The sequence below is a fragment of the Homalodisca vitripennis genome, chromosome 2, assembly GCF_021130785.1.
Source record: "Homalodisca vitripennis isolate AUS2020 chromosome 2, UT_GWSS_2.1, whole genome shotgun sequence".
Taxonomy (NCBI): Eukaryota; Metazoa; Arthropoda; class Insecta; order Hemiptera; family Cicadellidae; genus Homalodisca; species Homalodisca vitripennis.
Genome location: NC_060208.1, coordinates 85,865,971 through 85,878,934, shown reverse-complemented (window position 1 = coordinate 85,878,934; position 12,964 = coordinate 85,865,971). Strand labels below are relative to the sequence as shown.

At 34.0% G+C, this 12,964-nt stretch overlaps 2 protein-coding genes across 4 annotated transcripts in view; one reads left to right on the top strand and one right to left on the bottom strand.

Annotated features, from left to right (window-relative positions):
* LOC124354306 (dual specificity mitogen-activated protein kinase kinase 6-like) overlaps nucleotides 1-2,332 on the bottom strand; it is a 36,983-nt gene extending 34,651 nt beyond the window's left edge. The window contains exon 1 of one of the 3 annotated variants that reach the window (XM_046804654.1): nucleotides 2,315-2,332. The gene's annotated coding sequence lies outside the window, so the exon portion shown is untranslated. Of the gene's footprint in view, nucleotides 1-1,559; nucleotides 1,823-2,314 lie in introns of those variants that run through there. The other 2 variants (XM_046804653.1, XM_046804652.1) reach the window with 2 other exon arrangements.
* Nucleotides 2,333-8,012: 5,680 nt separating this feature from the next.
* LOC124354304 (tuberin-like) overlaps nucleotides 8,013-12,964 on the top strand; it is a 59,176-nt gene continuing 54,224 nt past the window's right edge. Inside the window, 1 exon segment of the mRNA XM_046804651.1 lies at nucleotides 8,013-8,499. Within this exon segment, the coding sequence (XP_046660607.1) occupies nucleotides 8,424-8,499 (76 nt within the window). The 5' untranslated portion in view covers nucleotides 8,013-8,423.

Genomic DNA, 12,964 nt, shown 5'->3' with positions numbered 1-12,964 from the left:
CGAATTTTACCTCAATAACTCGAAGTGATAGAAAAATTACCTCTATAACTCGAAGTTCAGTAGATAAGTCGAAGTCTTTAAATACATTACCTCTACAACTCGAAATTTTGTATTGTATGTACGTATGAATTGTAGGCATACATTGCAGTGTGAGAGTAAGTACAAATGCTGTATGTAGTTACAGTACATACATTAGTTTTGTAAAGGATGTAGGGAATAAAAAACATAGTTTATTTGTACCTCTATAACTCGAATTTTATTTTTTTTACCTCTGTAAGTCGAATTACCTCTGTAAGTCGAATTTAGTGAAATATTACCTTTATAACTCGAACTATTCTTAAGTCGAACTATACGTAACTCGAAGAAAACAGCCGTTCCCTTGAAATTCGAGTTATCGAGAGTCGACTGTATTTACTTAGGTGTCAGCAATTGGTTGTCGTTTGGGAACCAGTGTCCTAACCTATGCTACCCGGAAGTCATACTTTTATTTATTGAAGCAAGTAAGAAAAACCTACCTAATTATAACTGTCACACATGTACATTAACTTATCCTTCTCAAATATGAACCACTAATTCTCTACTATTACTGTATAAACTTCAATTTCTTTAATAAAATATTACAAAGTGAATGTTTTTAATTACATTTGAAGCTAATAAAGGCAAAATAGCCAAAAGGAATCAAATAATTTAATCCTCTGTCCTTATACTATTTGTATTGTGGAATATATCATCAGTAACATTTGACATGATTACACGAGTTAGAAAGACGAAATAACTTATAAAACCAACTTCAAAAATATCAAATAAAGTAAAATAATCCTCTGGACCCCTATTTACTATTTCCTTATACAGACTCTTATGTATAAAAACATTTACACATACAACTAACTACAAAGGTTTCGAGGTTCTTTTAATAGCTATAAAAAGAAATTAATTTTAACACCTAATCAGTATTTCTGATAGGTACTTTCCCATGCAAGATAATCATCCAATGTTATCTGAGCTTGTAGAGAATTACCCCAGAACCTAACCTAGGCTGTTTAGGTGCCTATCCTGTATCCATGACCAAACTCATCTAGGATTATTTCTTTATTTTAAGGGTTTTCTTTACTTTCACTTCCCTGCTGTCCTATACATTTTCTTAAGTTCTGGATCATACTTTCAATACCTAGGAAATAATGTGATGTGAGCCATGAAAACTCCTAGAACAGCCTATGTTAATAGATATTACAACAAGGTCTTCAAAAAGAAACTTCAGGATTAGCCTATTTTTGATTTAAATGACAACTGAAAACTCTTTTGATAAGACACCTCAGTCCCTAGTTTCTTCAGAATAAAGATATATTATTATTAGGCCGAGAGAGCCTACCTACTTCACATACATGTAAAATAACTAACCTCAAAATTAATACTCTTATAAACTTACTGAATTTAATCTGAAAAATAAACCGGCCTAAGTTTATTGATAAATATTAAAACAAAGCCCCTACTACAAAATAGCCTTGATTGAAAAGCCAAAGGTCACAAAACGCCCCCCTAGTAAAAGAGATCAAACTCACCAAAGATTTATTGGTTACCTCGATGACGAATTATTTAAGTAGTTTACTAACTTAAAATAAATATTATATAATTACAACTTAAATAAACAATCTCTCCCTGGACTATTACCAAACAAGGTTCCACTTGCAGACCCAGTTCACTCACAGTCCCAGTCCGTCTTTCCTTTACATACTCTGAGCCCCATCAGATAAACGTTTCGATTTATCCAACCTGAATACTTTGCTATCGAAAGGAAATATCTTACGTTTTTAAATTAATCTGCACTATATGAAAGCAAAATACTTGTTTAATTTGGTGCAGGATATGGAATTATTCGTAGTTTTAATAGTTGTATTGACTTGGAACAATCACTTAGTACAATATACTAAAGCGGTAGTACCTCCGACTGAATATTTACGGAGTAACTTACAAGAATAGTGCCAAGAGTCACTTTGCCCAGTGTTCAGCTGCCTAACTCTCGCCCCGTCACACACAGCACTGACGAAATAATATTTATATATTTAAGAGTTTAGTACAAAATAGTTCCTGACGTAAACATTATATTTTACCAAATATTCAATTAAATTATTTCTAGCTAAGACATAGCCTCACCACACCTGCTTTAACGACATAAGTAACACAATTCAAGTACCATTAAGCCGCGCAGCCGGTTCCATCAATCTACCGCTGCTATCTGCAACCTAGTAATGCATATTTGTAAGTAACTACAATATAAAAAATAATAAAAATTAAGAAGTGATCATCAGCCACCTACAATTGTCCGGCGCTGCTTCCTGACTGCCACGAGTTACATAACCCGGCCTCGCACCTCACTTCTCCCGTACCTTTCTTTACAACGTCCCGGTCACCACAACTACCACCACTGTCATGAAATATGACATTACTTATCTGTCAGTTCATATAGCCAGCTGACTTAGGGCGGGCGATCTGAACGTTGTTGCGGTCAAGCCACCTCTATACTGAATTTAAGCAAAACATTTTTTTTCTCGACAAGAAGCCGAGTAAACCTTTTATTGCACTTAACCCTAATGAGAATTTTGCTCTTATTCCAAAATGACAGGATATTCGGGATAGATAGACCTATTTTCTCGGATATTTTTGCCTGGGCTCCGCCACACAGGGGACCCAGACTGCACACACCACTCGCTACAAGCCACATTAAAATTACTTTTTCAAAATTATCGGGACCAGTAATAGCTCAATCTAATTGCGATTGTTTTCACATTAAACTGGTTTAGCCTTTCAAATATTTAGTGAACAATTCAGGCCCACGTGTGATCGATGTAGTCAACAAAAACCTAAATAATCTAGTTAGTGAAATTTAGAGCGTGCAACATGAAGGGTAGACAAATTGAAGCAAAGGTGGTATTTAATGATGAAGGAATACAAGAGGTAATCTATGCAAAAAGACTATTCAAAAGAAATAGAAATTTTCTACTTGATTATAGATTAAGTCATTGCAAACTTGAATTTGAACGTTTAATACATTCTTCAGGTGTCCTAAATCCTTTTGGAGTTCATGTGTATTAACAGAAACAGCCGTAAAACGAATTAATAGATTAAATACTGCAAATTAAATTAGCGTAGTAAAAACTCAGGAAATTTTCGAAAAAGTACTTTAATCCTTACAACGTAAAATTTCCCTGGATTTTCTCCCTAGAATGTACTGCACAGTCCTGTATTGAATTTTAACAGCTGAGAATGTATTGTAATTTACAATGACACAACAGAAACTGTCAATCCTTGGGGTTCTGACTGTGGAGGCTCTAGCTCTAAAAACCAGCTCATTAGCTTTGACGACCAACATGAATAACGCTTTCAATGACTTCTCAGGAATAAAACCAAAGAGAAAGAAGGAACTGGGGCTGCAATAGATAATCGAATAAATTTTAATTCCTGTTGCACTGTTTCAGGTTTGTTTTGTAAAGTAAGCCATAATCTTAATTTACAAATTTATAAAAAAACTAAATTGTTAATCCATAATATATACAGCAAAATCATTAACATACACTCCTATAAACATTATACCCTTTTAGAAAACAGTAAATAGATGTAATTTGGCTTTGGAAATAAAAAGCAGTTTACTGAAACCAACTACAAATTTCTTTACTCAATATATGGATACGTTTAGGTTTGTTTGTTTGTTTGTTATCATTGTCATATTTTGACAGAAATACATATAAAACATAATAATTTATAAATAATGAATGAATATTTAATACATTTTCAAGTAAATTTAAGAAAGTATTGAACCATCTCGTAACAATCCGTATAATTTAGCTAATTATTTTTGCACATATACGGTTACTATTTATACCCCACAGCCCAAGATAAGGCCTATTGCAAACAATCTTTACCCAAGTAAAGAATATAAATAAATAATTATTGTAAAATACGGCTTAAAATTAAATATTGTAATTTAATAAATTAAATCCAATTACTTACCTATATACCGGGTGTCCGAAAAAGAACTCCCTAGTTTTAGATTCTTTTTATTTATTGTACAATATACAAATTACAAGGACTGCTACATTAAATGAAAGGTAATGAAATGATTTTTTTTAACACTAGTACACCTCGATATGTGAACCATTTGTAGCCCTACAGATATCCAAGCGATATTCGAACTCTCTCCAGGTATTAGTTAACATATTAGGTGTGACCGATGCTACTGCTGCTACGATTCTCTGGTGAAGATGGTCAATGTTACGTATCTTCTCTGAATACACAAAGTTCTTGACATAACCCCACAGGAAAAAATCTAATGGTGTTATGTCGGGGCTTCTTGGAGGCCATGCGATTGGGCCATGGCCACCTCTACCCATCCATCTTCCTGGGAAACGGGCATCTAAGGCTGAGCGCACACATTGTTTGTAGTGGGGCGGCGCACCGTCTTGTTGGAATATGACCGGTCCCTTTTCCGCCTCGATGTCATCCACCTGTGGAAACACGTACAGTTCCAGCATGTCGCAGTAGATATCACCAATTATTGTCTTCTCTGCAAAAAAGGTCCAACAATTCGGTCGTTCATTAGGCCGCACCACACATTAACCTTAGGCGAGTCTCGTTGGTATTGAACGATCTCCTGTGGTTTCTGAGACCCCCAAATTCTGCAGTTGTGGCGGTTTACAACCCCATTAACGTGGAACGTCGATTCATCAGTAAAAATTACATTGTTTAAAAAGTCTTCGCTGAGTTCTTTACTGACAGCGCTGAGCGCTGGATGCGGCGCGTGGTAAAACTATGCTCAAGGTCAAACAGGTGTACCAAACTTATTGCCAACATTCGAAACTAAAACTTACAAATATACTCTACAGCACCAAAGGATTATTACTCATCCATTTAAACTAATACTATCATGAGTAATTTCCAAAACTAGGGAGTTCTTTTTCGGACACCCGGTATATATAGTGTTTTTGTAGGTCAAGTTAGAGAAAGAGAGTTAGTGGGATGTTTAATATTTGCAATAGGTACAGATAGGGTAGGGTTTATTTTTATTATTTTGAATAAGATTCCTTGATATAGTTTAAAATAGTTCAGGACATTCTAATCAAGGCATGGATTGGTGGACCGATTCAGTCTTTGGTAGATATCCTACTATATAACGACCGATTCTCATTGTGGGACTCATCGTGTGGTCACGTCTGTTTGTCTGTCTATCACACAGGGGCGTCCCTTAGACGCCCGAGCAGTCAGTTTTACCGTCGCGTCGGAGACGATCTGAGCATTATATGCTCCGTTAGCGGAAGCTCGGCAAAAATCTCGCACTTTGACATTTCGTTTGCAGTATGAGTCTTGTCTTGGAACTCGCCGCGTTATGAAGTAGCAGAAGCGGTCTTCTTTAATATCTATCAAGATGTGTGGATATTGAACCCCCCCTACAGTTGGCTGTAGCTGTGCCGTCTTAACTCTCCTCTCGTGATGAGCGACATCTCAACAAACTCTGTTTTCTAGTTGGCTGTAGTAATGTCATCTTGAGTCCCGATGCTATTTGTGAACGCAGTTGCAATAGTAGTACCGCTTTATACGTCTTGTGTGACAGATGGATTCCCTTCAAACTTGTGTATAGAAACTATAATGGGCCATACAGAGCTCAATGTATTCAAATCCTAGTTTCAATGTGATGATCTATCTGGCCGCGTTTGGAGCGCGACTTGATTATTAAAAACCTGTGGAATGGTGTTTTTTGTTTGTACCTTAAGGGCACCCGAAGTCCCATTTAACGACATTGTTAACTTTATGTGACATATCTCTGTAACCAGAGCACTTAGAAACCTAAACTTTTTTTATTTTAAAACTAGGTGCATTGTTTAGTTCCGCGTAGATTTTTGTAAAGGTAGAATAAAAGAAACATTTTTTTTTAATTTTTTTAAATGTGTTACAGAAAAATTTTTAAAAAATGGTTTTAAATTTTTTTTTAATTTGTTTTTGAACATATTTTAATGAAATTTTACCAAGCACTTGATATTACCTATCTACAAATACTGTAAAAATTTGGGTTCTCTAGCATGTAAGGGTTCTGAGATATATGACATCAAAAGTTAAAAATCCTAATATTCGGGAAATCGCAAAAAACATTAAAACTATATGGTACAGAGAGCTACTTACATTCAGTGTTCTCAAGCACCATATGATGGCTTGTCTGGATCTTCCATTTCCTCATAGAGGTCTTCCAGCTTCCTCTTACTTAGGGTTCTCTTCCGTCTGATTTTTTTTCCAATTCGGTTGCTGCCATTTCAGCCCTTCGAACGCGCTCGCAGTCCAAACGTTTCATTGCTTCTAGCATGTTAGAACCAACGCTCAAATCTAATGTTCTAAAACTTTACATTTACTGGAGTAGCCTTCGTTGAATGACAAAACAGCGTCACACACCCCAAACTGTAGTGTAGGCAAAGTAACAAAGGATCTTTTCGGGATGCGACACTAAATAAGGTTATTGAGACTCTCATTGGGGTTCTGTGATTTGCCCTTCAGGCATTTTCCTAACAGTGCAGGATCAGCAAGGCTTTTAAATATTGGTTTAATTTTTAACATTACTTCTGAAGGGAGGTGGAAGTGTTTTGTATGGTCATACACTCTATTTTCTAGTATTGATTTGTTGAATTTGCACCATGTCGCTTCATCGTTGGGACACAATTGGTGCATAGGGTCATTGTTGTCAGATGAAACATGAAAATATGTGGCCCACACAGCTTTTTCCATTTCAGATAAACTATGACAGTTCCTCCTAATTGCATGCCCATAGAAGATCTGGACACCAGCATTAGTTAGTCGATTTTTACCACTTAGCGGCTTTCCGTCGGCTAACTTTTCTTTCTTTGACTTTTCTTTTAGCTTACGCAACCGTGTGCCCATACGCTTTTGCACATGCCCGATACACTCTAACTTATCAATCTTTACATCATCTCCATCATTAAATCATAAAGAAACATAAGTAGTAGTACTATATCAAAGCATTTTATGCGCATGAGCAGAATCCATCACCAAAACTGTTAAAAGTTGAGTGCAGACGTTTGAAAAACATTTATTTTTGTAACCATGGATATTTTCTACTATAAAGTGTTATACATCGTTGGAAAGAGAAGATTTCAGAGAATAATTTTCAATCATAACCCAAAAAACCATAAAAAATACAATTTTTGGACTTCAAAACACAAAGGAACTAAACAAATGTGAAAGTTTTCCTCCTTTTTTTGGAATATTTTACACTGAATTCCAAGGGTGTGGTGCATCATGAGTCCTTACCATAGGGTAAACTTGCCAATAAGGGCTATGCCAATATTACCTGCAAGTTATGCGCTATTTTCATGAAACGCAAGGATTTGTGGAAGAACAACAATTTGGGAGTTTGCACCACGATAATGCCCCTGCTCAAACATTGTTACTTGTGCGCGATTTTTGGCCAAAATAAACACTCTAATGATGCCGCAGCCACTGTATTTCCCAGATCCCGGCTCCCTGTGACTTTTTCTTGTTCCCGAAACTGAAGACTAAAGGAATACGCTATGCTACGATTGACGAGATAAAGATTGCATTGAAGGAGGAGCTGAACAACATCACAAAAAAAACTAATGTTTGAAGTGTTTCGAGGATTGGAAGAAACGTTGGCACAAGTGTATAATATATATTAGGGATTACTTTGTAGAGGAAAAAATTGAAATTGATAAATTAATAAATAATTTTCAAACAAAAAAATACAACAGTTGTGATATTTTTGAGCAGATTTTGTACAAAACTACCATATAAAGATATATTTATCTCAGAGTGAAAATATTTTTGTAACGGAGCAATGTTATACATATTATACAATATGATATAGCTGAATCTAAAAGGGAAAAAAATCGAATCTAATAAAGAAATCTTGTTGTAATTTTCCACTCGTCACTGTTGTCTGCCTGCCTGCCAGCTACAGGATTTGGAATATTTTGGAATTTGGATTAGGAATGGATCAGAGACCTAAGGCCTAAGAGTAGAGACGAGAGTAGGAAGGTTATGTTGTCTTGTTTTATTATTTGGCATTTATTCTGCGTATTTGGGTAATTGTATTTATTGTTTGTAAATCGTTTTCGTGATGAGACAAGTCGCCATAAACAAAGTTAAAGTTCATAAATAACAATGTTCATTCCTTATTAATTTTAATACTATCATGTTTCTACATGTTGTGTTATAAAAAACCTTAAAATAATATTAAGGTGCTATTGTCTGGTTTAGCTTTCTAGTCTTATTGGCCATTTATTGGTACAAATAATATGCTGATGGTTTTGTAATATTTAGTTATTTGTTTTTTCTGATGCTTACTTGTTCATTGTAATTCAATACCGTATACAAAACATCAAGCCTAGCCAGGCATTCCCATTATCGAGATGTCAAAGAATCCAAAAGATAAGCTGACTCTTGAAAAGCTGAAGCAGTTTTTCCGTGCCAACAGAGGAGGAGGAGGTAATCTTTATGTGTATTAATAATATTTTTATCAGGTGTACCTTATAACTGCAATCAAGTGGTTTAATCCTTTTAATGCCAGCATAATCTTTTCTTGTGTAGAAAAAAATATGCCAAGCCAATATCAGATTGACATGCGACAAATGCCAAGCCTATTTTGTTTAAAATGTAGAGTTTTGTATAAAAACTCGTATGTTTGTAATTTATTGTCATAGGGTCATGGAAATGGTCTTGTTTTGTTTGTATTTAGTTCCATTATTAAAAAAAAATAGTGTTGTTTAAAACTTTTCAAAACTGAGAAAAAAATAAAAATTAGAAAATATAACTTTTTTTAGTTTGTTCTATAATAAGATAGCTTATAATTCATAGCACCAACAATTTCAACATTTTACATTATAACACAGTTGATTGTTAGTACACAAAAAAATTTAAAGTACTTACCTCAATAAATACAGAAGTTATGTTATATTTCCCAGATATATACATATTTTGAAAAATCACTTTCTTCTAACACGTGTATAGTCCTATTGGTTTTGAGATCATAAATTGTTCTAAGTCCAATAAAAATAAAATGAAAACTCAAAATAGAACATTTATAACTTATTACTATGTAGTGTATACTATAGTGATGTATATTTACAAGAACTATATCCAATTTTCCGGTGTAATGTTCTAACACCTGTGGTCACCATGAAGCATGTCGGATGGACACCTTTCTTACATGCTTTACAGACAGTTTTTGTTCTCTTTCTTCTTCCTCCAGTACTGGTACTTTGCTTGCTGCAAACACAACAGTTTCTTAGCAAGATCCCAGGAAGAGATTCTAAGCCAAAGGGGGGATTAGCACCAAGATTGTCACCCCCTCCCATATCCGGGTTGGGTCGATGAGGTTGAGACTTCTGCCTAAGCCACTCACTGGAAAGACCTTCAATTATTGAAGATGTAAATTGAAATCTTGTCAATATTTTCCCTGAACTATTTTCCTTGTAAATTATGTAGATGTGATGTACATTAAATGCCTGTAAAGTAAATTTAAACGAACGATCTTCGGCAATTTTCGCAGTGCCATTGACGATTGCTATATCGCTCGTCGACAATACTCGCAAATATGCCGATGATCGCTATATCGATCGTTGGCATTAAAAGGGTTAATAATATTGTATCTATCATTTTAACTTACCATAATCATTGGTCGTTGGCCTAAAAAGCAAAGCAATTTCTTTTTTTTGATAGTTTAATTCTAGAAGTGGCTCCTCCTGCATATGCATAAACAGTGCAGGAGGCCTTTGTTAACCCTTTGCGCGCCACTAATAAATCCATTAACTTTCCTATAACGCTCAGACAAGTAAAAATATTTTGTTTCTTTAAGTTCAAAGCTAATTTTGGATAGACTTTAATAAGCAGCCTACACTCGTTATTCAATTGATTTTATCAAATGGATTGATTGTTTTTATCTGAAGGATAATTCAATATTACAATTTATTTAACTTATCCTAAGATTTCAACTTATTAGTTATAGTAATTTTTATGTAAACAAACAACAAGAAGTAACTAATATTTTGAGACTTTGAAAATGGCGATTAACATGAGGAAAATATGTAAGATATTTCTCACAAGTGACGAGATTTTAAGTGGCTTCAACATGTGGGTTTGGCTCCTGGTAACACATGGGAAGAATTCTTTCCTCCATTTCACAATAACGGTTGCTCATTGATATCAAGATGGGCAAGATATAAATATTATAAGGTTTCTTTGATATTTAAGTCTAGGCAATAGTTAGTTTTGTTGCCTTGTAATGTTATTGTAAAGAAAATTGTATTGTACGAGATTATTCTTGTTATGGTAATTTATTATAACTCTTATTGTGTACGATCTTTGCGTATATCAAAGGTGGATAATATATCGAATTGTTCGATACTAGCAATCAAATAACGAGTGTAGGCCGCTTATTAGTCTCCCCTTAATTTGTACTATATCTAAATTATTATCACCATCAATGTCATGTAACCATTTAAAACATTGTTCGGGTAGGGTACGATAAGCAGACCTGGTTTTTTATATCGAAATTGGCAAACGATATTACTTAATCATAACCATCGATACTGATTAATTATTTTGAACAACTTAAATAATCCATATCAACAGCTGTAAACACTTTAAAATAATAAACGTAGGGTAATATTTCAATTTTGCATAAGTAATTTTGATTATTAAAAATGGCAGTCAATTTTAGAAAACTACACAACATTGCTTTGAAAGATGATAAGACATAAATAAAATATATTGTTTTTGTGGCTTCAATGTGTTGGACTTGTACAGAAAAACCCATTATGTGAAATTTGTGGGAGAGAAACAACTGTAACTGTGAGAGGAGCAAATATGGTCATCTTCAGTTTTCCTAATTTTTGTTATAACAATTTGATCACTGTAAATATTAAATTCATATTTTAATTTAAAACATATGATTGTTATTGATGACTATAGATACTTTTATATCGATTGATAGTCTAGGATTTAAGATACAAATATTAGGTATCGATGACTCAAATCAAATCACTTTATTCCACATACTTAGTATATACAAGGGTAATTCTAAGCAATATATGGGTCAACCTCGATTTTTCTCATATTACAATATAATGTTCCAATAGTCAATTAGAAAAGGAAATGACTAGAATTTCTTGCCGGAAAGCAGTTATAGGGAGCAGGCAACTCATATTACAATATAATATTCCAATAGTCAATTAGAAAAGGAAATGACTAGAATTTCTTGCTGGAAAGCAGTTATAGGGAGCAGGCAACCGCGAGAATTACCTATTAGTGATCAGGGGCACTGACGTGATCTGGGCTTGAAATTTGGAACTACTCGAGTTAATTTTTTTTCTAAAAGAGCAAGCAGCGCGAAGCGCTGCGCAGCGGGCAACCATCGTGCGTGATCTTCGTATATACTGAATTGATTCAGGCCAAAGGAATGACACAGATTCCTTTACCAGATTTTTACGGAGATTTTGTATTGGGGGGATTATATTGGTTTACTTTGCTTTCCAGCATGTAATTATGTGTTTAAAATTGTTTTACATACATTACCTACATTACATTGTAATATGTAATAACAATTTATCAGAAATTTTTAATAAAAAAAAGGATCACGCACGATGCCTGCCCGCTGCGCAGCGCTTCGCGCTGCTTGCTCTTTTAGAAAAAAAATTAACTCGAATAGTTCCAAATTTGAAGCCCAGATCACGTCAGTGCCCCTGATCACCAATAGGTAACTCTAAGCAATATATGACCGTCTGGCGGTTGCCTGCTCCCTATAACTGCTTTCCGGCAAGAAATTCTAGTCATTTCCTTTTCTAATTGACTATTGGAACATTATATTGCAACATGAGAAAAATCGAGGTTGACCCATATATTGCTTAGAATTACCTATACAAGAAAAACAAAGCTTATTCGTATGGAAAAAGCATACATTCCAAGCATTTGGTTTTTTACATTCTTCGATATAAGAAACCGGGTCCGCTTATCGTACCCTAACCCATTGTTCAATTTTTTAAATACATTGAGACAAAAATTGCATTTTCATCTCCATTGCTCTTGTCAATGTCAGTAGTCTACTCAATACATTATTTTACTTTACGGAATTAAATTAATTTTCAACAATATTATTATTCTGATATATAAAAACAGCTGGCAATGCTTAATTATGAATATCTATTGATGAAATGTTTTTATATTCGACATTTTATATGTTTCTAATTGATAATTGATTTGATTGTTTTGGTAGCCGCTTATGTTTACTGCCAATGCTGCCAATGTTTACTTAAGCCAAGTTACCAACTAAACAATAATCTAAAACCATTTTTAATAATTTCTTAAAATAGTATACTTTTATTTACAGAAAGAGTTTTCAGGCAGTCACAAACCATATATCGCACAGAAATTATTGGTGTTTTAGTTTTAGGATGTCTCAATTAGTTCACAATCTAGGGGTCCAGAAAAAATTGGGGTTTCTAGGTGGTGGAGAATAACAAACTAAGGAGGGATATGAATAATATTTTTATGAGAGTTTGAATCACCACAATCGAATCGATATTCATGATTATCTAAACTAACTAAACTAAAATGTTGAACCTAATTCTTTCAAAGTGTAGTATAGTTCAGCTGTTTTTATGGTTAAAAAAGTTAATAATTCAATTATGAATAAAAAATACTAGGCTATGTGTATTTATTTAATGTAACAACTAAAACAGTGTAAAATTTAGTTAAATTTATTACTACTTAGAAGGATAAACATGTTTGACAGCTTGTAGCACAAATAACACATGTACATCACTATTGTACTTGAGGCCATTACTTAAAAACTATACAAATGATTATATTTAGTTTAAATTAATTCGGAACAATATTGTTATCCAATAAACTAAAAAAAGCGTACAAGAATTAATTAATTGATCATTTCTACAGG